Source organism: Heptranchias perlo, chromosome 36, assembly GCF_035084215.1.
Source record: "Heptranchias perlo isolate sHepPer1 chromosome 36, sHepPer1.hap1, whole genome shotgun sequence".
Lineage (NCBI taxonomy): Eukaryota > Metazoa > Chordata > Chondrichthyes > Hexanchiformes > Hexanchidae > Heptranchias > Heptranchias perlo.
This window is the reverse complement of record NC_090360.1, coordinates 10,914,139-10,938,745: the sequence shown is the minus strand read 5'-3', so window position 1 is coordinate 10,938,745 and position 24,607 is coordinate 10,914,139. Positions and strand designations below refer to the sequence as shown.

The following is a 24,607-nucleotide window of genomic DNA, read 5'->3' as shown; positions in this document are numbered from 1 at the left end:
TGGGCAAGAAGGTGATAGATGGAGTATAATGTGGGGAAAAATGAGGTTATTCACTTTGGTAGGAAAAATAGAAAAACGGAATACTTTTTAAATGGTGAGAAACCATTAAATGTTGGTGCTCTGAGGGATTTGAGTGTCCTTGTACAAGAAACACAGAAAGTTAACATGTAGGTACGGCAAGCAATTAGGAAGGCAAATGGTATGTTGGCCTTTATTGCATGGGGGTTGGAGTACAAGAGTAAAGAAGTCTTGCTGCAATCGTACAGGGTTTTGGTGAGACCACACCTGGAGTACTGTGTGCAATTTTGGTCTCCTTACCGAGGGAAGGATATACTTGCCTTGGAGGCGGTACAACAAAGGTTCACTAGATTGATTCCTGGGATGAGAGGGTTGTCCTATGAGGAAAAATTGAGTAGAATGGGCCTATATTCTCTGGAGTTTAGAAGAATGAGAGTTAATCTCATTGAAACATATAAGATTCTAAGAGGGTTTGACAGGGGAGATGCTGAGAGGATGTTTCCCCTGGCTGGAGAGTCGAGAGCTAGGGGGCATAGTCTCAGGATAAGGGGTCGGACATTGAGGACTGAGATGAGGAGGAATTTCTTCACTCAGAGTGTTGTGAATATTTGGAATTCTCTACCCCAGAGGGCTGTGGATGCTCAGTCATTGAGTATATTCAAGACTGAGATCGGTAGATTTTTGGATTGTAAGGGAATCAAGGGATATGAGGATCGGACGGGAAAGTGGAGTTGAGGTCGAAGATCAGCCATGATCTTATTAAATGGCAGAGCAGGCTCGAGAGGCCGTTTGGCCTACTCCTGCTATTTCTTATGTTTCTTAAGAGATAGGATGCAATGGATTGTGCGGATATTTTATATGTGGTAAAATATACATACATTTGAGACACAGTAGGTGTAGCATGAGAAAAGGCCAGAACTGTTAACTGCTCACTTAAAAAGCAGACAGTTGACATCTATGAGAGACGGACACTGAATAAGAGAGAGAAAGAAATAGAAAGAATGAGTGAGGGAGAACGATTGAGCAATGGAAGGAGGAAAAGACTGAGTGAGGGAGGGAGAGAGAGACTGAGATGTACTGAGAGAGTAACAGAGAGACTGTAAGGAAGGACAAGAGGGAGACAGAGTGAGGGAGAGAGACAGAGACGGACACTGAGTAAGGAAGGGAGAAAGAGACTGAGTGAGGAAAGGAGAGGGAGAGGTAGAGGAGTCTTTATATCTCCCACCATTTGTGGGGATCAAATGCACCAGGTGTAGCCATGCCAAGGCCCTGTATGGCCGACATATAGTGTTCTTCGTTTTATAGTTTACTGTCCTAGCAATACAACCTAAAATCTTATTCTCTTTCCAATGGCTTATCACATGGTTTGTGAAATTGAATAATTTATCAACCATGACCTCCAGGTTCCCTTCTGGTTTCCCACGTTAAAGAAAGTACCCCCACTTTATTAACAGATACCTGAAGTTTCCCTTAAGTGGAGTGCACTTATCTGCATTATGCGGTCTTGACTCTAACTTATCTAAATCTGCCTGTAACCTATATGTTTGCTCTAAATTCCCAGCTCCTGTGCATATTTTTGTGTCATCTGCAATTGTGTGGGTGGTTCCATTAATACTCTGACCCGAATCATTACTGAAGATGATGAACATCAATAGTCTCAAAAGAGAACGCTGCAGGGCTCCACTCATAACCTGGCCACGTGCACATTGAAAATGATCGTCTACCTACGAACTTGAAACCAGTTACCTAAAACTGAAGCTAGCAGCGTAGAAGCCTCACTGGCTGGAAGCTCAGGCTACACGTTCAGGCACACAACTGATTCACAGGGGGCCCGATTTTTTTTTGTGAGGAAAAGTGCTGGCATCTTGAGGTGATGCCAATGGCTAGGACAAAACCTTATTACAGGTTGTGAAAATATGTACATCGCTCCCACGCCTTATTTTGCAGCCTTCTCACTGCTTTTCCAGCACTGGTGCTGCTTGTCCATGTGAAGGGGGTGCAGCAGTGTTAGGGTGGCACAGATTACAGAGGTAGACTGCTTAATGGTGATTTTTACTTTTTGGTTTGAAATTTACATTTTTTGTTTTTGTTTCAACATCCAACAACAACATCTTGCATTTATATAGTACCTTCAATGTGGAAAAGAACCAAAGGTGACATGAGGGAAAAACGTTTTTACACAATGAGTGGTTAGGATCTGGAAAGCACTGCCTGAGGGGGTGGTGGAAGCAGATTCAATCATGGCCTTCAAAAGGGAACTGGATAAGTACTTGAAAGGAAAAAAACCGCAAGGCTACGGGGATAGGGCGGGGGGGTGGGACTAGCTGGATTGGTCTTGCATTGAGCCAGCGCGGACTAGATGGGCCAAATGGCCTCCTTCCGTGCTGCAACCTTCTATGATTCTATGGAAAAATATCCCAAGACACTGGACAAGAGAATCTCGTTCGTGACTTCAGTTAAAGTCATTTCGGTGCTGTGGGAGAGGCACAAAAACCTGACAGGAGGGATTCGAAACTGGAGACATGGAAGAGGTGGGCATAGATCGGAGAGGTGACATTTTTATTGGTGCATTAATCTTATTTGCAGCTTCAGTTTCCAACTCCATTTCTTACAACAATCTTGCTTCCAGCTGCTATTTCGCTTGCAGTAACAGGAATAGGCAGGAAGGAAATTCTTTCAGGGTTCTTTTAGCACTTCTAAATTTTTTTTTATTATTCGTTCATGGGATGTGGGCGTCGCTGGCAAGGCCAGCATTTATTGCCCATCCCTAATTGCCCTCGAGAAGGTGGTGGTGAGCTGCCTTCTTGAACCGCTGCAGTCCGTGTGGTGACGGTTCTCCCACAGTGCTGTTAGGAAGGGAGTTCCAGGATTTTGACCCAGCGACAATGAAGGAACGGCGATATATTTCCAAGTCGGGATGGTGTGTGACTTGGAGGGGAACATGCAGGTGGTGTTGTTCCCATGCGCCTGCTGCTCTTGTCCTTCTAGGTGGTAGAGGTCGCGGGTTTGGGAGGTGCTGTCGAAGAAGCCTTGGCGAGTTGCTGCAATGCATCCTGTGGATGGTGCACACTGCAGCCACAGTGCGCCGGTGGTGAAGGGAGTGAATGTTTAGGGTGGTGGATGGGGTGCCAATCAAGCGGGCTGCTTTATCTTGGATGGTGTCGAGCTTCTTGAGTGTTGTTGGAGCTGCACTCATCCAGGCAAGTGGAGAGTATTCCATCACACTCCTGACTTGTGCCTTGTAGATGGTGGAAAGGCTTTGGGGAGTCAGGAGGTGAGTCACTCGCCGCAGAATACCCAGCCTCTGACCTGCTCTCGTAGCCACAGTATTTATATGGCTGGTCCAGTTAAGTTTCTGGTCAATGGTGACCCCCAGGATGTTGATGGTGGGGGATTCGGCGATGGTAATGCCGTTGAATGTCAAGGGGAGGTGGTTAGACTCTCTCTTGTTGGAGATGGTCATTGCCTGGCACTTATCTGGCGCGAATGTTACTTGCCACTTATGAGCCCAAGCCTGGATGTTGTCCAGGTCTTGCTGCATGCGGATGGAACTGAACACTGTGCAGTTATCAGCGAACATCCCCATTTCTGACCTTATGATGGAGGGAAGGTCATTGATGAAGCAGCTGAAGATGGTTGGGCCTAGGACACTGCCCTGAGGAACTCCTGCAGCAATGCCCTGGGGCTGAGATGATTGGCCTCCAACAAGACTACCATCTTCCTTTGTGCTAGGTATGACTCCAGCCACTGGAGAGTTTCCCCCTGATTCCCATTGACTTCAATTTTACTAGGGCTCCTTGGTGCCACACTCGGTCAAATGCTGCCTTGATGTCAAGGGCAGTCACTCTCACCTCACCTCTGGAATTCAGCTCTTTTGTCCATGTTTGGACCAAGGCTGTAATGAGGTCTGGAGCCGAGTGGTCCTGGCGGAACCCAAACTGAGCATCGGTGAGCAGGTTATTGGTGAGTAAGTGCCGCTTGATAGCACTGTCGACGACACCTTCCATCACTTTGCTGATGATTGAGAGTAGACTGATGGGGCGGTAATTGGCCGGATTGGATTTGTCCTGCTTTTTGTGGACAGGACATACCTGGGCAATTTTCCACATTGTCGGGTAAATGCCAGTGTTGTAGCTGTACTGGAACAGCTTGGCTAGAGGCGCAGCTAGTTCTGGAGCACAAGTCTTCAGTACTACAGCTGGGATGTTGTCGGGGCCCATAGCCTTTGCTGTATCCAGTGCACTCAGCCGTTTCTTGATATCACGTGGAGTGAATCGAATTGGCCGAAGACTGGCTTCCGTGATGGTGGGGATATCGGGAGGAGGCTGAGATGGATCATCCACTCGGCACTTCTGGCTGAAGATGGTTAAAAACGCTTCAGCCTTGTCTTTTGCACTCACGTGCTGGACTCCGCCATCATTGAGGATGGGGATGTTTACAGAGCCTCCTCCTCCCGTTAGTTGTTTAATTGTCCACCACCATTCACGACTGGATGTGGCAGGACTGCAGAGCTTTGATCTGATCCGTTGGTTGTGGAATCGCTTAGCTCTGACTATAGCATGTTGCTTCCGCTGTTTAGCATGCATGTAGTCCTGAGTTGTAGCTTCACCAGGTTGGCACCTCATTTTTAGGTACGCCTGGTGCTGCTCCTGGCATGCTCTTCTACACTCCTCATTGAGCCAGGGTTGATCCCCTGGCTTGTTGGTAATGGTGGAGTGAGGAATATGCCGGGCCATGAGGTTACAGATTGTGCTGGAATACAATTCTGCTGCTGCTGATGGCCCACAGCGCCTCATGGATGCCCAGTTTTGAGCTGCTAGATCCGTTCTGAATCTATCCCATTTAGCACGGTGGTAGAGCCACACAACATGTTGGACGGTGTCCTCAGTGCGAAGACGGGACTTCATCTCCACGAGGACTGTGCGGTGGTCACTCCTACCAATACTGTCATGGACAGATGCATTTGCGACAGGTAGATTGGTGAGGACGAGGTCAAGTAAGTTTTTCCCTCGTGTTGGTTCGCTCACCACCTGCCGCAGGCCCAGTCTTGCAGCTATGTCCTTCAGGACTCGGCCAGCTCGGTCAGTAGTGGTGCTACCGAGCCACTCTTGGTGATGGACATTGAAGTCCCCCACCCAGAGTACATTCTGTGCCCTTGCTACCCTCAGTGCTTCCTCCAAATGGTGCTCAACATGGAGGAGGACTGATTCATCAGCTGAGGGAGGACGGTAGGTGGTAATCAGCAGGAGGTTTCCTTGCCCATGTTTGACCTGATGCCATGAGATTTCATGGGGTCCAGAGTCAATGTTGAGGACTCCCAGGGCCACTCCCTCCTGACTGTATATCACTGTACCGCCACCTCTGGTCGGTCTGTCCTGCCGGTGGGACAGGACATACCCAGGGATGGTGATGGAAGAGTCTGGGACGTTGGCTGAAAGATATGATTCTGTGAGTATGGCTATGTCAGGCTGTTGCTTGACTAGTTTGTGGGACAGCTCTCCCAATTTTGGCACAAGTCCCCAGATGTTAGTAAGGAGGACCTTGCAGGGTCGACTGGGCTTGGTGTTTTGCCGTTGTCGTGTCCGGTGCCTAGTGGTCCGATGCCGGGTGGTCCGTCCGGTTTTATTCTTATTATGACTTTTCGTAGCGAGATTTTACAACTGAGTGGCTTGCTAGGCCATTTCAGAGGGCAATCAAGAATCAACCACATTGCTGTGGGTCTGGAGTCACATATGGGCCAGACCGGGTAAGGACGGCAGGTTTCCTTCCTAAAGGACATTAGTGAACCAGATGGGTTTTTACGACAATCCGGTAGTTTCATGGCCATCATTACTGATACTAGTATTTTAATTCCAGATTTTATTTAATTAATTGAATTTTTTAATTAATTAATTGAATTTAAATTCGCCAGCAGCCGTGGCGGGATTTGAACTCATGACTCTGGATTTTAGTCCAGGCCTCTGGATTACTAGCCCAGTAACATAACCACTATGCTACGTAGTATGTGCGCACCTCTCCTGACCCCAGGGCCCATATTTACTGACTCAGACAGTCTTTCTTGGATATGCCAGAACAACCTGTCTTCACTGCTGGGCGTTGCCACGTTGCTGTGCCATCTCTTGCGAGATTGGTCCACAACCAACTGTGGGCAAGAAATCCACCACTGCATTAAGCCTTTACTTAGGGTTTATCAGGGATGATGTCAGGAAGTACTTCTTCACATAAAGGGTAGTGGAAATCTGGAACTATCTCCCTTAAAAAGCTATTGAGGTACGGTCAATTGAAAATTTCAAAATTGAGCTTGATAGATTTTTGTTAGGCAAGGGTATTAAGGATTATGGAACCAAAGCAGATTGAGTTAAGGTATAGATCACGCATGATCTAACTGAAGGGCGGAACAGGCTCGAGGGAGTGAATGGCCTATTCCTGTTCCTATGTTCCTACTCCACTTGATCCATCCAAGTCAATCAATCGGCTGTCTGCAGATGCATCAAGCAAGTGACCAGAGGCCTTGACCGCAAGGGACATCAAGTTCATCACTTTCCCTGTGGAAAAGAGACATCAGCTTAACAAGACACGGAACATTTCCCAAGTGGCCAGGTTCCCAAGAATACAGGGTGTAGCAGATGGCTCTCCATATACATACCACCTCTTGACAGGATGTGGAGATGCCGGTGATGGACTGGGGTTGACAATTGTAAACAATTTTACAACACCAAGTTATAGTCCAGCAATTTTATTTTAAATTCACAAGCTTTCGGAGACTTCCTCCTTCCTCAGGTAAATGTACCTCAGGTACCTCTTGACAGACAAGATATACTGCTGCCTGCTGGGGAGAGTGTCCTGACTGGCCAATGTAAGCAATCTTCCTCACACCCACCTAGAGCAGCAGAACACCCACGTTTTCCAGTCCTCAAACAGTTGGACTGGCTGCTGCATTGCTCCAGCATTTTCCCACAGACTTGAATTTGCACCTCCACATTGGCTTTCCTTTCACTTCATTTTTACCTGGCAGTTCTCCCCCTCCCCCATCCCAAGCCTTGGCAAAGACCGACAAATATTTTAAATTAATTTTGAAGCTTTATAAAGGCTGAAGTGATAATGTCCCCCATAAGCAATGACTTACTTTTATGCGTATAGACCCACTTAAGTTTCAGCTGCTGGCCAGATTTTGTGCATGCCCTATTAGGCTAATGGTCAACCAAAGACCAAAGTTACGCTGGGAGTTTCTGCTGACTATTTAAAAAAGCTGAGCGCAAGAAGTTGGGCACAGTTACCTCAGTGTGCAGTGGGTCAGCCAAGAAATATTTGCAGGAGGGATTTTGCAAAATTGGGGCAATTAGTTACACAAGTCTGAGCGACTGACGGCAATGAGTAAAACATTTGTTTTGTTTTTACTGGCAGACAGAGGTCCACACAGCAATGGATTGAAGAGGGTAACTTAACAGGTTAATAGTGATCTGCTTTTACAATGGTTTATAATTTTTATACCACTTTAACCAGGCTTCATCCTCCATCAGTTATGCGGGAATAACCTGAGATATCAGAACCACAAACCACTGATTTTGATCACTATTTGTTAGTCTGCCGGATGGTAAATCACCATCTTCTCACAGGTTGCATTCCAGCCCTTATGGAGCGGAAAATGACAGCAGGGAGAGTGCATCTGATCGTCTCGGCAAGTGATCAGCGGTGGATTTAAAGCTGCCAAGCTTTTTGTTTCCTTCTCCAAACTAGCACTGCGTGACTGCATCTCATATTAGATTTTTGATCGGCAAGAGTCAGCCCTGCACCTGTCACGGGAGCTGGGCTTTACACAGCAAAAGTACCCAGAACGGACAGATGTATATCCCCATGGGTGTGGTTATACATTGGTTCCTGGGCAATAACAAACAGCTGCTGTTACAAAGAACGCTAGACCTGCGGAGAGTTACAGCCATCTGTATTACAGGCGATAGCTCAATGGTTGACTTTCTCTGTTGCAACTGCTAATTATATTGCATAATTTACGAGTCCTTATTTTTAAGATCTTTTAAAAACGTTTTTATGGGAGTATTTGTTGATACCATATTAGGATGTTAAATTATTACTGTAATCAGGACTTCCGACATAAAAAGAACTGACACTTCTGCCTTAATTTACATAAAAGATGCATCAATACTGAGTTAACATTACTGTATACTCTTCTCTTTCCTTTAGTCCATTACTGGAATCTGATGCAGGAATTTTATAAGTTATATTTGTCGAGCTTCAAGCATAGTAAACATTTGGGAGAGTGTCTGGAAACAAGACTGTTGAACACCATCTGCCTCTTCATCTGTATTTTATCCACGTGAAGCAAGAACTGGGACTCGATAGCTCCAAGGCAGATCAGATAGTGAACTTGGAGCTCACAACAATATTGTGATTAGCCAGACAGAGTGCAACAATGGCAAAAAAACTGTGCATTGGGAAAACCAGTGAGCCTTAGCTTTTAACAGGATGAAATAATTTCTCTGCCATCAAAAAGCACCATTTAACAGTAGAAACAGTTTCATTGTCTTACTCCTGTTTGACCTCTATGATCCTGGTCTCACCCTCACTCACTCCCATGCACTTTAAATGGCTCGCCTATCTGGTGTCATCCTGGTTCAGACTTGAGGACAGCTCTTCCCAGTGGTTGCAGGGCTGAACCAGGATTAACTTCCTGAAAAGTGCTGAGGACAAGTAAAGCAGAGTGGATGTGCAACAATCACGATCAAAAGAAAAGAGGATGTCACAAGAGGTGACCAATACAGAGTTGAGATGCAATGTTTTACAAAGCTGCAGCACCACAGATGACATTGTGTAATATAACAGCCAAGCGTAAGTGGTTTATTAACATCTAAACTCCAAGAGGATAGCTCATCTCATTACTCCCCTCCTCCAGACACCTTCTATTCTAGGTTTATTTTATGTTTTGAAAAGACCACCATGGCTGCAGATTCTGCTGAGATTTTATTGCCCAAAAGGCCATTTTTAGGTAAAAACAGCTGGACTTCCTCAATGGCTCAAATGAGTGAATGCATTAGTGGGGTATCAAGCCATACAAAGAAGGTTCAAACCTTGCTCCAAACCTTGTTGGCTGATCTCCCCCAAGATGATTGCTGTAATTAGCCCCAGCGTCCCCAGGTTAGAAAAGGGAGAAAATAAACAGCCAGATTTCTTGCTTTTTGGAAAGTGTTAATTGTGATGCCCACCTCTCACAGTTGAATAGCTTATTGACACTATTTAGGCCCACACATGAAGAATGACTTCGAGGAGGACGAGAGGCAAACAGGCAGTTATCACATCACTGTAAACTTGGCTACTGAGCCTGGCATTTACACCAGCAGAGTTATGAGTGCCAGCACTGAGTTCTACAGTTACTCGTAATTTTTAAACCTCCAGAACTCTGCAGCTACTGCCATTTATAATGATGTGGAGATGCCGGTGATTTATAATGGCAGCTAATGGGAGTTATACTAGTACAGCCCCACAATTACCTGCATTTTTAACCAGCAGACCTCTGCAATTAGCAACATTTATAATGGTAGAGATCTGTCGCCATTGTTGCTGATATTTGTTTTTACCAACAGAGTCTTGCAGTTATTGGTACTTGCACCAGTAGAGCTCCTCAGTTCCTTGCTATTACAAAGAACTCGCAGCTATCGGCATTCATTCTGGACTTAATGGTAATATGCCAGCACAGTCGTGCAGTCACCAGGATTTATACTGGCAGAGCTCCACAGTTCCAGTTCCAGCATATATATGGATTGATCTCTGAATTCATACCATTAGGAGTCCTGAAGTTGCTAGTATTAATAATGGTACAACACCACTAGCATTTATTGCAGTTGTCATTTGCCACTATGCCAGTACAACTCCACGGTGACTGACACTTACCATGATGGAGCTCCATGGTGACTGACACTTACCATGATGGAGCTCCATGGTGACTGACATTTACCATGGTGGAGCTCCACAGTGACTGACACTTACCACGGTGGAGCTCCACGGTGACTGACACTTACCATGGTGGAGCTCCACGGTGACTGACACTTACCATGGTGGAGCTCCACAGTGACTGACACTTAGCATGGTGGAGCTCCACAGTGACCAGAATTTGGAATGGTGGAGCTCCACAGATTTCTGGCACTTCAAAGAACAGGAACTCTACAGCTACTGATGTTCACCCTGGTGGAACTCTGCATTTAGAATTCTGCATCTAAATTCTGCCAAGGTGGTAAGCTTGTTTAAACTGAATAGTGAAAATGTGAACTGTTTACTGTCCTGAATCACTCAATAGTTGCTGGTTAATTTAGCGTTCAATTACAACCGTTAGACCAGAAGTTAACATATTTGTGTGATATTCCTCTATCTGCAATTTAACAGAGGTATTAACCCAGTTAAAATGAACTAAAAATACCAGAGGAACATCATACGAACCCATTAACTGTTTGTAGGCTGATACCGCCAGTCATTTCTTGGTTATAGAGCCACAAGCTTCACTGCCAAAGCTTTATGATTGAAAAAAAAACATTCACATTGAAAATCTCACTTGTTTTGCTGGACATTTAATATTTTAAAAAAACAAACCTAAAAACATTATACTGTTTCCCAACAACTGAAACAATTGGTAAAGCACAAAATTAGGAGGGAAATGTAATTTTACAACTCAAAAAAGCAGTTGGATTTCCTCCCATCCTCCATTCTCTTTGATGCAGAATCTTGCTTATTGAAAGGCAGGAAGAAAGTCTCAAGGTAAATTAAACTAATTTGTATTGATTGCCATTTCCCCATCTTTCATATTAAAACACCACATGCTGTTTTGTATATTTTTCATCTAGATGATTAGTAGACTTGTTGGTTTGCCAAAATATGCAGTTTCAGTGCTGTTTTGCACTTCTTATGCCCCATAATGTGTTTGTATTATAACTCCATCAAAGATTGGCACTTCAGCATTTTCCAGAGTGCAATTTTGTTATTCTATAATGTCTTAGTTAGGAGCACAAACCCAGCCTCCCTCCCCATTTCCAATAAGAATTACTGGTAAACAAATTGATTCTGATCAGGCAGGTATTGGCAGCTCCTTAAGTAATGAATATGATGATCATCAAATCTTAACCTTCAGACTAATGTTTAGAGGTTATAGTTCAAATGTGCATCTGATCTTTAATCCCCAAGGTTTTTCAATGAAGTTTGATCAAATTAGTGTGCTTGCATTTTAGCTGCATCAAAACTTGGCACTGGGTATTGGCACTTGGACATTTGCTACATTGCAATTTTGCTATTAATAATTTCTTAAGTCAGTAGAACAGCCTCAGCCACCTACTCTAATTAGAGGAATTACTGATACACAGGTTGGCTCCCAGTCAGGCAAGAATTGGCAGCAAATTAAGCAATGTCCCAAAATTAATACATTTAAATATCTCAATCCACAGACTGCAAGGTTCCAAAGTTACAGTTCAAGCAATCAACTAATATTTAACATTTTTACATGACATTTGATTCAATTAAAATTCTTTTTCACAACTTTGTTTTGATTTCTCTCAGTTGTGCTATGCTTAGTGTGACACCCATTATATCACACAGCTAATGCTCTTCAATAAGAACATAAGCAAAAACATTTGTGTTGGCTGCTCTGTCGCTTAAGAGTGAGATTTCAATCGGTGGGACTGTTCTTGGTGCTTTAGTGGATTCTGGATGATCCAGACTCCCTTCTCTTACTGCCTCCTGTTTTGAATTCCGGATCTTGATCACTCCTGATGGGAAACTGGAAGGGAGGAAAAGTAAGTGGACAAAATCACTTTTGCCCACTGTCACTCACCTGCAACCAGTGAGAACAGCACAGGTCTGGGAGAAGGTCTTCCAGCAACTGTCTCAACCAGACAATGAGTCTTCGCCTGAGTCACTTGGTTACCTGGAACCTGATTTTTACATTTCAGCAGCCCTTGGTAAACAGATGTGTCTGACTGATACTTCAGATTGAGACGCTGGACGCTATTTCATCAGCTGACAGGATAATAAACATATAAAGAACAATTCGTCTATCCCACTCTACCGGAGATGGAGCCACAACAATATAGTCGTGAGTCACAGACCAGTGCTTCTTTCAAGCACAGTTCTCCAGTGGGATCGGTGAAGTTATCCTATTGAACATATATATAGGCAGGAGATGCAGGCTTTTAATGAGAGGTGCAGATGATATTATACATTGCAAGATTGAAGTGCAAGCAATTTGAAAATGCCATCTGAATCTTGGGCGCGATTGGGTTCAAACAGTATAACATTGGACAAAGGCTATTGTAATTGCACCACTGATCCTTGCTGATCACAGCCTCTGTCAAATATTGTAGTTTGACACAGAGAACAGGAGATACCTGGGAACAACGACACATTCATTATCTAATTCAGAATAATCTGAAGATCTTTTGAAGATGTAACAATTCAAGAGCGAACCTCAAGCAGATTATAACTAATTTCTAAAAACAAACAAGAGAAGGGCTGTTATTTTCTTCAGACAATATATGTGGCCTTAACTTTATGTGAAGGGGCTCATAAAATGTTGGGTATATATTTGTGCCGATTATGTCTCAGTCGAGCTGCAACTGTTGATGGTCTCTATCATTAACATTCACACATGAGGACACTGATGGTGATAGCATTTCCATGATTTCATTGTAAGAACAATCTATGGCTAATTACAGGGAAACGCTTCATCCAATATATAGCATGAAATGTATCGTCCAGAAGTTTATATATTTCATTGTGAGGGAATATATCATTCACAACAAAAAGGAACTAATTAAACATGGAAGTGTAATCAATGGAATCTCTCGAAAATTGAACAGCTGAAAAAATTAGAATTTTAACTTTTTTTCCTGCCAATTATTAAATATTTTTGGACTAACTGTGAGTGACAACAGCTTCAGAGGAACTTACTGGATTTCGGCCCAATTTCGGGTGAGCCACAGGCCTTTGGTTAAAGGCCCAAAAACAGGCTGTAACCAATTTTTATCCCAAACTGTCCTGGCAGCAGTTAACAAAATGGCTTGGGATTATCATGGTACACTTAATCAATAGTTTCTTTGTTGAATTTCAGAGTGAGAGATCAAGTTCCCAATATTTGTTTTGCAACAGCAGTTCCTGATGATTGATAACTCAGTCACAGTTCGGTGCAGTTTTACGAGACTTAACATTCTGCGCACACTCAATGGAAAGAAGGTAATTTAAATAAAAACATGTATTGTAGAAAGCTATCGTAACAACTCAAACAACTTGAGTAATACTAAATTCAGGACATTTTAACCTCTCATAGAGCCAAGCCTAGAAATTCGATGAGGCACCGCATGTTTTACGGGCGTAAAACGGGCGCCAAAGTGTCCAATATGGGAGGCTACTTGCGCGCAAAACATCCTGAGCCAGATGTGCGCCGCACGTCAAATTGGTATATAGCATCAGAAGAGGCGTCCAATGAAGTGGCCTAATGCCTGTTTCAAGCATTAGGCCACTTACTTGCATGTGTAAACGGTCTAATGCCTGTTAGATGCCCTCTTCTCCAAATTAGTTTGCCCCGAACACAGCCGGAGCTAAGCAGCTGTGTTTAGGAAATCCATGATGTGGAGATGCCGGTGATGGACTGGGGTGGACAAATGTAAGGAGTCTTACAACACCAGGTTATAGTCCAACAACTTTATTTGAAATCACAAGCTTTCGGAGCTTTGCTCCTTCGTCAGGTCGACATCTTAAAGGCAGTCTGCCACCAAGCGGTAAGTTTTTTAAAAGTACATAGTAGGAACACAGGAACATAGGAACAGGAGTAGGCCATTCAGCCCCTCGTGCCTGTTCCGCCATTTGATAAGATCATGGCTGATCTGTGATCTAGCTCCATATACCTGCCTTTGGCCCATATCCCTTAATACCTTTGGTTGCCAAAAAGCTATCTATCTCACATTTAAATTTAGCAATTGAGCTAGTATCAATTGCTGTTTGCGGTAGAGAGTTCCAAACTTCTACCACCCTTTGTGTGTAGAAATATTTTCTAATCTCACTCCTGAAAGGTCTGGCTCTAATTTTTAGACTGTGCCCCCTACTCCTAGAATCCCCAACCAGCGGAAATAGTTTCTCTCTATCCACCCTATCCGTTCCCCTTAATATCTTATAAACTTCAATCAGATCACCCCTTAACCTTCGAAACACGAGAGAATACAACCCCAATTTGTGTACTCTCTCCTCGTAACCTAATCCTTGAAGTCCGGGTATCATTCTAGTAAACCTACGCCAATATGTCCTTCCGAAGGTGCGGTGCCCAGAACTGCTCACAGTACTCCAGGTGGGGTCTAACCAGGGTTTTGTATAGCTGCAGCACAACTTCTGCCCCCTTGTACTCCAGTCCTCTAGATATAAAGGCCAGCATTCCATTAGCCTTATTGATTATTTTCTGCACCTGTTCATGACACTTCAATGATCTATGTACCTGAACCCCTAAGTTCCTTTGGACATCCACTGTTTTTAACTTTTTACCATTTAGAAAGTACCCTGTTTCTATCCTTTTTTGATCCAAAGTGGATGACCTCACAGTCATCCCAGTCGCCCCCACTCTCCTAATCGACCCACCCCCCCCCCCCCACCGATCGATGCCGATTTGCCAATCGCACCCCCCCCCCCCCCCCACCATGATCGCGTCCCCCACTGGCAGGACCTACCTGGGGGCTGCAGCGGCCCAAAATTCAAATGGTCTTCATGGCGAGCTGCCTGGGGATGCCCAACGTGACTGCAGCTCGCTGGTCTGATGCGGATAAGGCCTGAGGCCCAATATTCGGTGGGCCTCGGGCCTACCCATTCCGGTGCAGGGATTCATCCCTCTGCCCAGTTTCTAGCGCAAATTCCTAGCCCAATATCTCTTCATGCTGCTAGAAATCCAGACAGATTGACTGGTGTGTTTTACTGACCATCTCCAGAGCAGAAACTGGAATAGCTATAAATACAGATGCCGTGCAGGAGGATAACTCAATAAGCCTGCAGAAATGTTACCTAGTTTGATGTTCAATCTGTCCAACTGCAGCAAAACCTATTTTGCTTTTATCCTGCACCTGGACCATTACACATGTAATGTACGACTGCTTTTAGGTATTAACTTTGTAGACATTGGCAACAACTACAGATTTATCAGGATCCTGGTCAGGAATCTATAGTAACAGGTACCAAAAAAAAAATCACTCTTTTCCCATCTTGTAATCTCTGATTTCTAATGCTGCAAAGAAACACAAAACAATCTCCAAATAACTCCACAGTGACTGGACTTCCTCTGCTTGGCTTTCATTTTATTACATATTTGACGGCCTATCAACCTGAACAGACAGCAATTCGAGTAGTAGATAGTAGGAGCACGACCTGGTGTCAACACAACAATCTCAGCTGAATCAAACTCACTGTGACTGAGAGGAGTGAAGGTAAAGTTAGACTCACAAGAACTCGGCCGGTGAGAGTTTGGGCAGATATCATGACCCCTGCCCAGTCTTTTACGGAAGTCATCCAGCCCACTTCCGCTTGTGTGACTTCCTCCTTCTCGTCCAGGTCTTGGAAGCTACCATCTGGCTGCTGAACCGCACCGCTGCCGATTTTCTGTGCATCCTGAAAGAAACAAGCAGAAAAAAAAAAGGTTTTTAAATTTGCACCAGCAAAATGGCAGGATAAAAGGTACATTTTCAAAAAAGGCCACATTTTTCTCGTTGCAAAGCTCATTCAAAAGCACACAGGAAGGGAACGCAACCAAAATTCGAGAGAGATCCTCATCATGTATTGTGCTTTGCTGAAGCTTTGATTTCCCTTCATAGGCCTCAGCAGAGCAATATAGTACCGCAAGGGCAGCAGACTGCAGCACCAACAAACAGCGGTACAGGGTGCCAGAATTTAGGTTGGCGCCCAGTGCGTTCCTGATCTCAATAATAATGTCAGAGAGTGGAACAGGGATCAGGTAATTCCTCACAGTAAATACAACTTTCCCACCAGTGCTACATTGGCCCAGCCGCTACCACACAAGGGAAATCCCAGGCCGCAGTGGGTGATTTTGATCCTATCTACCCGGTGGAAAGCGAGCAGGTAGGCAATTAAAATCACCCAGATTATTTGCCTGCTGGAAAACTCCTGCTCTCCTGAGCAGGCAGCAAGGACATCTGCCCAATTCCAGTGGGGTCCTTCTTGTACAGATGCATATCAGGTCCCAATGATTTTAACTCACACCTGAGCTGGGAATGCACTGCCACCTTCCCGCCAGGCTGAACCAGGCCGGAAGAGGATTAGCCCCAGAAAGGGTCGAGAAAGGTACATTTTTCTTCATTCCTTTGTGGGGCCAGATGCTTAGGCCTCTCCCGCCTTGGACTGCTCGCCTTCCAGAGTGTGAGACCCCCCCCGACCCCGAATCCAATCTCGCCACCTACCCTGTCTGCGACCGGCCTCTGAGCCCATTCCGAGTCAGAAGTTGGCCAGCAGGATTTAAAAGACCTGGGAGTTAAAACAGTCTAGCCCTCATTTCAAACAACAACAACAACAACAACTTGCATTTATATAGCACCTTTAACATAGTAAAACGTTCCAAGGCGCTTCACAGGAGCGTTATCAAACAAAATTTGACACCGAGCCACATAAGAGATTAACCAAGCTTTTGGTCATGAGTACTAAAGAGGTAGGTGTTAAGGAGCATCTTAAAGGAGGAGAGCGAAGTAGCAAGGTATTGGGAGGGAATTCCAGAGCTTAGGGCCTAGACAACTGAAGGCACGGCCGCCAATGGTGGAGCTATTGGAGCGACGGGTAAGCTTTCAACTCAACTCACCACACATCTGCCCAAAGTTAAAATTGGGGTCATAGTTTCTAAACCAAAAGACTTATTTACGATGAGACCCAATGTCACGATCAAGGATAAGCATTCAAATCCCTGTGGGTAGAGTTAGCAAAACTCTCCTGTTTACACTGGTGAACTGCTGCACTAAAAACTCAAAGTGTGTCAAAATATCTGCATATATGCACACTTATAAGCTGTGCACAGATGCAGTGTGCTTCCACTTGCACACGAGCAGACTTATTTAGATACCCCATGGCAGCAGGTGAGGAGACAGGTCAAACAGGGGACAGCTGGAGGAGTGTATTAGTCAGTCTGTGGGATTCGGGTGGCCAGTGAGCGGTGAGTTTATACTGGCAGATTTCCAGATCCAGGTGGCACGTGACCTACCCTTGACGCGGGCTTCCTTTTAGATTGTTTTGATTCGCAACATGGACAGTTTACGCTGCCAAATGGAGGATGGATTCTGGGATGAATTCAAACTTTTTCTCGTCACTATGAACACTAAGAAAAGCTTTCCTAAACCTTTATTTGGTTGTTAGCTTCAGCCTGTATGAAGCACTGTGTTTCTCTAGTAGGCTTAACATAAGCCTGCCAGAAATGGACTCCTTCTATTTACAGAATTTCTTCATCAACAACATAGCGTACAGTCTTATTAAGGTCAATATGCTTCAATCCTACTTCCTGATAAACTTTCCCTTTTGGCTATAAAAACTCTGCAAATTGACTATCTTCCAGTGTGTCAGTTGATCCTGCCTAACAGTGGCAAAATAAGTCTGTTTATCAAAAATTACTACTTATCTGGAAAGGAAACACCAGCTCAGACTTTTGGCTGCGAGTTGGTTGTTAATGATTTGCTGCAGGAATCAGTGTTGGGACCATTGCTGTTTCTAACTTTTATAAGTGACCTAGAAAGTGAGTTGGTTCAATAATATCTAAATTTGTAGGAGGGGAGGGGAGTAGGAGAGGAGGGGAGTGGAGGAGTAGGAGAGGAAAGGGAGGGGAGGAGAGGAGAGAGGAGAAATTTGCAGGAGGAGAGTAGGAGAGGAAGGGTAGGAGAGGACGGGAGTGGAGGAGTAGGAGTAGGAGAGGAAAGGAGAGAGAGGAGAGAGGGGGAGGAGAAGAAAAGAGAGGAGAGGAGAGGAACAGGTAGGGGGGTTGTAGGGAGGAGGAAGGGGGAGGAAAGAGGTGAAGTACCTTAGCTTGATAATCTATGGTATTGGCCATCGTCCAAACTCTGTGCAGATTGCAACTTGTCAGAAAGGTAAAAGCCCATGGGATACAGGGAAATGTGGCAAATTGGATCCAAAACTGGCTCAGTAATAGGAAACAAAGGGTAAAAGTCGATGGATATCTTTGCGAATGGAATCCGTTTCCAGTGGTGTGCCACAGGGCTCAGTGTTAGGCTGTTTGTGGTATATGTTAATGATTTGGACTTTAATGTAGGGGGCATGATTGGCAAATTTGCAGACGACAGTGAAGAGGACAGCTGTAGACTCCAAGATGGTGGAGTGGGCGGAAAAGTGGCAAATGGAGTTCAACCCGGAGAAGTGTGAGGTAATGCACTGAGGGAGGGCAAACAGTAAAAGGGAATACGCAGTAAATGGGAATATACTGAGAGGGGTAGAGGAAGTGAGAGACCTTGGAGTGCATGCACACAGATCCCTGAAGGTGGCAGTACAGGTAGGTAAGGTTGTGAAGAAGGCAGACGGAATGCTCTCCGTTAATAGCCGAGGTATAGAATACAAAAGCAGGGATGTAATGATGGAACTGTATAAAACGCTGGTAAGGCCACAGCTGGAGTATTGTGTGCAGTTCTGGACACCACATTACAGGAAGGACATAATTGCTCTGGACAGAGTGCAGAGAAGATTTACAAGAATGTTGCCAGGGCTTGAAAATTACAGCTACGAGGAGAGATTGGACAGGCTGGGGTTGTTTTCCTTGGAGCAGAGGAGGCTGAGGGGTGACTTGATTGAGGTGTACAAAATTATGAGGGGCCCAGATAGAGTAGAAAGGAAGTATTTGTTTCCCCTAGTGAAGAGTTCAAGAACTAGAGGACATAGATTTAAGCTGATTGGCGGAAGGATTAGAGGGGACATGAGGAAAAACTTTTTTTTACCCAGAGGGTGGTGGGTGTATGGAATTCGCTGCCCGAATTGGTGGTAGAGGCAGGGACCCTCAACTCTTTCAAAAAGTACCTGGACCTGCACCTAAAGTGCTGTAAGCTGCAGGACTATGGACCGGGTGCTGGAAGGTGGGATTAGAATGGGCACCTGGTTGTTCTTCGAGCCGGCATGGACATGATGGGCCGAATGGCCCCCTTCTGTGCTGTATGTTTTCTATGGTTCAATGCAACCTTTAGTGACGACACTTCAAAAGTCCTTCATTGGCTGAAAAGCACTGTGTGACGTCCTGAGATCATGAAAGGCGCTACATAAATGTAAGCCTTCATTTAATTGTCCAAACTATTATTTGTTTGCCACATCATTTTCCTTGCCCACCCTTAGTTCCCATATACTAATAATTATATCCTTGAAGCAATCCAACATTCTGATGCAAAAACCATACATTTCCTTTTTGTTATACAACCCTGCAGAAAATTTGACCAATCTAAAGTTCCTAACACTCCTTGGTACTGATTTCTCATCACATTTTCAAGACTATAATTTTGTTGTAGCAGCACATTCCAAATCAGCACACTGGTAGATCACTGCTGACAGGTCATATAACTTCAGTAAATGTTAATGAAAACATGCATATAGCCTAGTGCTGATGTTTCCATACCTTTACAGCTGATACAACCAAGGAACAAGATCATGGTGAAACCCAAGAGATACGTGCAGCTTCGTGACCAGCAAATATGCTGCAAACAATGAAAGAAGCAGAAAATCTCTGGAGAGTACAACAAAAAACTCTTTTACTCCTGAGGAATGGAGCACTGTACCTGACCTTTAAATAAAACTATACTTTACCCAAAGGCTTTCTCCCAACCACTTCAGTCCCAAGGCACCTGTTATTAAATTGCTCATTGCAATGAGAACAACAGGTTGTATTTTAAGCCTCTCTGAAATCTCTCCCATCCAGTGAAGTTCCAAAAGTGCTGTACTGGTCTTCAGGATATACATTAAGCCCAGAACAGCCCCACATCGCTGCCAAGAACAAACAAATACATACTGGATAAACAGTCAGCTGCTCATTTTGAATTGCTACCTAAATGGTTAGACTAATCAGAAAGCAAAAACAGATGTGATATTATTCATTCATTCTGAGAATTCTGTGCTGACACTGTCGGGTCACTTGAACAGAGGGTAAAATTAGAAGGGAAAAATAATTTTAATGTACAAAATGCATATGCAAGAACAGGATTATTAAAATTTTCCAGTGCGTTAATGACTTCATATTATTTTCTAAAAGGTCTATCAATAGCAATTCCTGAATACTTCACTTTCAAATTATTACTGTACTTTCAAACTCCCAAATGTGGCCATCCATTCGTGACATAAATCTGCAACTGTCAATCTGCTCAACCAGTCCCTCTCCTCCATTTTTGATGCCTTTGATCCTGAAGACCAGTAAAACTTTTAACCTCTCCCATCCCAGTTGTTCCTCGTGGTATGGCCCCCATCTTCGCTCTCTCAAGTCCGGTGGCCACAAACTTTGAAAATCTGGTGCACAACTGGTTGCGTCATCCATCACCACATCTGGCTGGGCCACATCCAGCTCTATTGGGCCTCGCTCTCCTCCACCAAAACCGCTCACTACTCCACAATGGCTAAGATTTTGGGGTTATTATGGCTTCAGTCTCAACTCTGGGGGATGGAATATTGTCCCACCTCAGGATTGAGAACTCACAGATTAGGTATAGTATGATTGTAAGCTTCCTTTACTCAACCCATCACGAGTACTCCTTCTTCCATCTCAGTAGCTTCTTTGAGTGAGACTGCCTGGTACAAATATTAATGCCAAAATATGAGTGGCTATGTGGGTTGGACTCATGGCTGCTAGGGAATGGTTTGACAGCACTCCCAAACTCAGTCACCATGGCTGGTAATTTATTGGGTTGGAAACCCCTACACTCCAAGTCAAATATCATACCATAGAGCAGCACATTGGGAATCCAATTCACTGCATCACACGACTGTCCCACAGTAGCTTTTAAAACAATGATCCTCAAATGAATATTCTCAGCTGACACCGTATCTACTTTTAGCATAAATCTTTCATAAAGCTTAATATTTACATTGGGGCAAGTTCCACAACCTGCTTCAAATTTTACAATATAAAGCAATAGGTACAAGGAAATATTACTAACAAGATTTTTTTTTTCTCTTTTTGAAAGATATTTTGCCGAATACCAGTTCCTTAACTGATATGCCATCTGCTCAGCTTTGCTAATTCTTATGTCAGGCTCATTAAGAAATTGAACAACTATTGTGAATGTTGCATCTTTGTAGGCAAAATATATATTTTTAACTCCAGTTCACATGTAATCTGATCCATCTTTTTCAGAAATTGATTGCATTGTAAACAAAAGATGTCTCCAAGAGGTTGGCATGAGGCCAGCACACCACATCATTGTATATTAGGGGGTGAGTTTGACCCTGTAACTTGTCTAGGGTTGCCAACTCTGGTTGGACGTATTCCTGAAGATTGCATTACATGACCTTCTGCCTCCAACCGCCCTGCCCAGTTAAACAGCCTGTTTTATCTTTCTCCCAAAATTTTTATAACTAATAAACAAAAATGAAAAATACACACAACAATTTTTTTTTTAATGCCCCTATGATTTTTCTCCCGGGCTGCTCGCAGCAGTGTCCTGGACATTAATCTTTAATTTCTAGAGGCTCCACTGCAATCCTGGAGAGTTGGCAACCCTAAACTTGCCATGTGGTGAAGAAGATTTCCATCTCCGCTATTTGTAACAAAATCATGAATGTATTTATAAAGAGCAGGTTTACAATCTTGCTACAAGTAGCGATCAATTGGAAGCATTCCTCATTGTAAATTGCCAACGACAAGGCTGGGGGTCCCCACACGGAGGAAAAGAAAGCTAACAGATAAATCAGTCCTGGTAACTCCTTGCAACTGGCTCAATAAAAATATTGACAGTGGTGTGGGAGCAGGTCGTTGCTCCTCCCCCTCCCTCTCTGCAGCCAGAAAATGGTGTGTGACATGGGACAGGAACCAAAATACTCCAACTAAATTTTAACAAAAAAAAATTATGGGTCTTCATATCACATTTGAAAATTGCCAGGAAAATACAGAAAATGTTACAAATGTGTAAGTATCAAACCTGAACATTCTGTCCGCCTAACTGATGTTTAACTTCTGGTCTCGTACTGGTTATTTGAAAACAATTAAATTATAAGGGAGCTTTAGGAGATCTCATGTACTTAGTGCAGCAACTAGCACATGAAACAGTTATTAAATCATTAAACCCACTATTTTAAATGTAATTTAATCTATGCACAGAAGGAAGCAATCTCCACACTTCTATATGCCAGATAAAGGGATAGAAATTTTCCATTTCTCTATATTGGCAGATCTCCCTTGGTAAATCAGCAGGCAGGTTATTTTGTAAGGGCAGGAACATTATTAAAGTTACGCACAATGTCTTATTCTGCCGCTACGGTGCAATTATGTGAAACTGAGCCACAAGGTCTAATTAGACATTCAGAGGTCAATTAGAGGTCAGTTCCTCTCAGGCATCTCCTGAGGTTAGAGGATGGAGAATGACTGTTTCCGAAGATTGACAGCAACACGAAATGACCAGCTTTTTCTCTTTTTTGAAAGTTTGCTTTGCATCTGTAGCAAAGTGTGACGATCTCGCTTAATTTGCACACAAACACACACATATCTCCTATGGCATTATTCAGAGTAAGTCAGAGGTTATATTATTGCAAAGGAGGGGGCTATTGGGGCACGTGAGGATGGAAGGAGTTCACATCTCCACTGAAATCAATGGATATGGGGATCGGGCGGGGAAATGGAGTTGAGGTCGAAGATCAGCCACGATCTGATTGAACGGTGGAGCAGGCTCGAGGGGCTGTATGGCCTCCTCCTGCTCCTATTTCTTCTTTCTAAATCATTTAGGAACATAAGTTCTTAAGAGATCTGGTCATAGGCAGTGGAACAAACATTTCTAGTTGGTTGCTGGAAAATAACTAAATCGTGCTATCATAACTCACTGCGCGATGATATATAAATTGTTTCCCTTGCATACCGCAGCTAGATTAATAAATCTGTGCATGTCTCGGGAGAGTGCATGATTCTTTACTGAAGGATATCAATTAGGCAGCCTGTCATCTGGTTAGGACACAGGTTTTTTATAAATGAGGGCCAAGATAAATAGAATTTAAGAAAAGATTGAACTAATTTGCATTTTTTAAAAAACAACTAGTTCTGCTACAGTACTGAGTGCTACGAAAGGTTGTGTTTGAATAAACATGTTTAAAATCAGAATTTCCCTCCCAGAATTTGTTTCCCCCTATTTTAAAATATTTTTAGGTGTTTGCTCGCTGCCCATTTTTGATTTATAGTTTTGGAATTTTGCGATTGGTGGCTTTAGCCCTCACCTGTTACTTGCTTTTTGGTACATTTCTCTATTTGTTCAGTTCTGATTTGCTGCTGATTATGAATGTGAAATTTGATTAATTCCTGGTTTACAAATTGGAAATATGAACCAGGTCCATGTGTGATGCCTCAGGTCTGATGGACACAGTTGTAAAACTTACAGGGCTATAAATTGGGCTCGTGTAGCACCCGTTCTGTTGGTGTTGCGCGGCCTCCTTAGGACCCAAAATGGCGTCCGGAATGTGCGGGCACACTTCTAGCGTGACGTGCGCCGGATGTCATCATGGTAAAGGTGTTTGCGCAGGCGCAGATAACGAACGCCGGCAGCATGTAAAGGAGGGAGAATATGTGGTAGGTCAGTGTGCAACGCTGATTTAAAGGGGCAGATGTGATTTTGGAACTCAACGCTCCAGCCAATGCACTGACTTAACCTCGCACAGCTGAACAGGTCGTAAACAGCATGGAGGACCCCCCCACCAGTGCTATTTAAAGGGATCATGCGGGATTTACAGGTTAGTTGCTGGATTATTGCTTCTGGCTGCTGATGTATTTCTATCTGTTTTTGGAAGTCTCCTATACTTGAATACTAGGACTAGGGGACAAAGCCTAAAAAATAGAGCCAGGACTTGTAGAAGTGAAGTTAGGAAACGCTTCTATACACAAAGGGTGGTAAAAGTTTGGAACGCTCTTCTGGAAATGGCAGTTGATGCTAGCTCAAGTGTTAATTTTAAATCTGAGATGGATAGATTTTTGTTAACCAAAGGTATCAAGGGATATGGGGCTAGGGCGGGTACATGGAGTTAGGTCACAGATGAACCATGATCTCATTGAATGGCGCAACAGGCTCGAGTGGCTAAATGGCCTACTCCTGTTCCTATAATAAAGTTTCAATACTCCACAGGGAGTGGGCTGGCTAGCCGACAGGCAACAGCAAGGGCACTAGCAGCATGGCAGCGGTGGGACAGGAATGCTGTCATCCTGGGAGAGGACAGCAGGTTCATGTTCCATGGAGCCACTGCCACTTGCTGCCTCCTGTTATGTGCCACCTTCTCCTGCAAGAAAGCGGGACGTGTGTCGGTGAGTGTCCTGTGAGATGTTTGGGTGATGTGCCTGTCGTGGTTGAATAACTGCCAGTGTGTGTGACCTGTGAGTTGTGGGTGTGCGGTTTACAACAGT

At 44.1% G+C, this 24,607-nt stretch overlaps 1 protein-coding gene across 6 annotated transcripts in view; it reads right to left on the bottom strand.

Annotated features, from left to right (window-relative positions):
* Positions 1-24,607, bottom strand: part of kcnma1a (potassium large conductance calcium-activated channel, subfamily M, alpha member 1a) — a 692,064-nt gene that overhangs the window by 516,155 nt on the left and 151,302 nt on the right. For all 6 annotated transcript variants that reach the window (XM_067972546.1, XM_067972543.1, XM_067972542.1 and 3 more), the window contains exon 2: positions 15,487-15,651. In XM_067972546.1, coding sequence (XP_067828647.1) covers positions 15,487-15,651 — 165 coding nt within the window. The remainder of the gene's footprint in view (positions 1-15,486; positions 15,652-24,607) is intronic.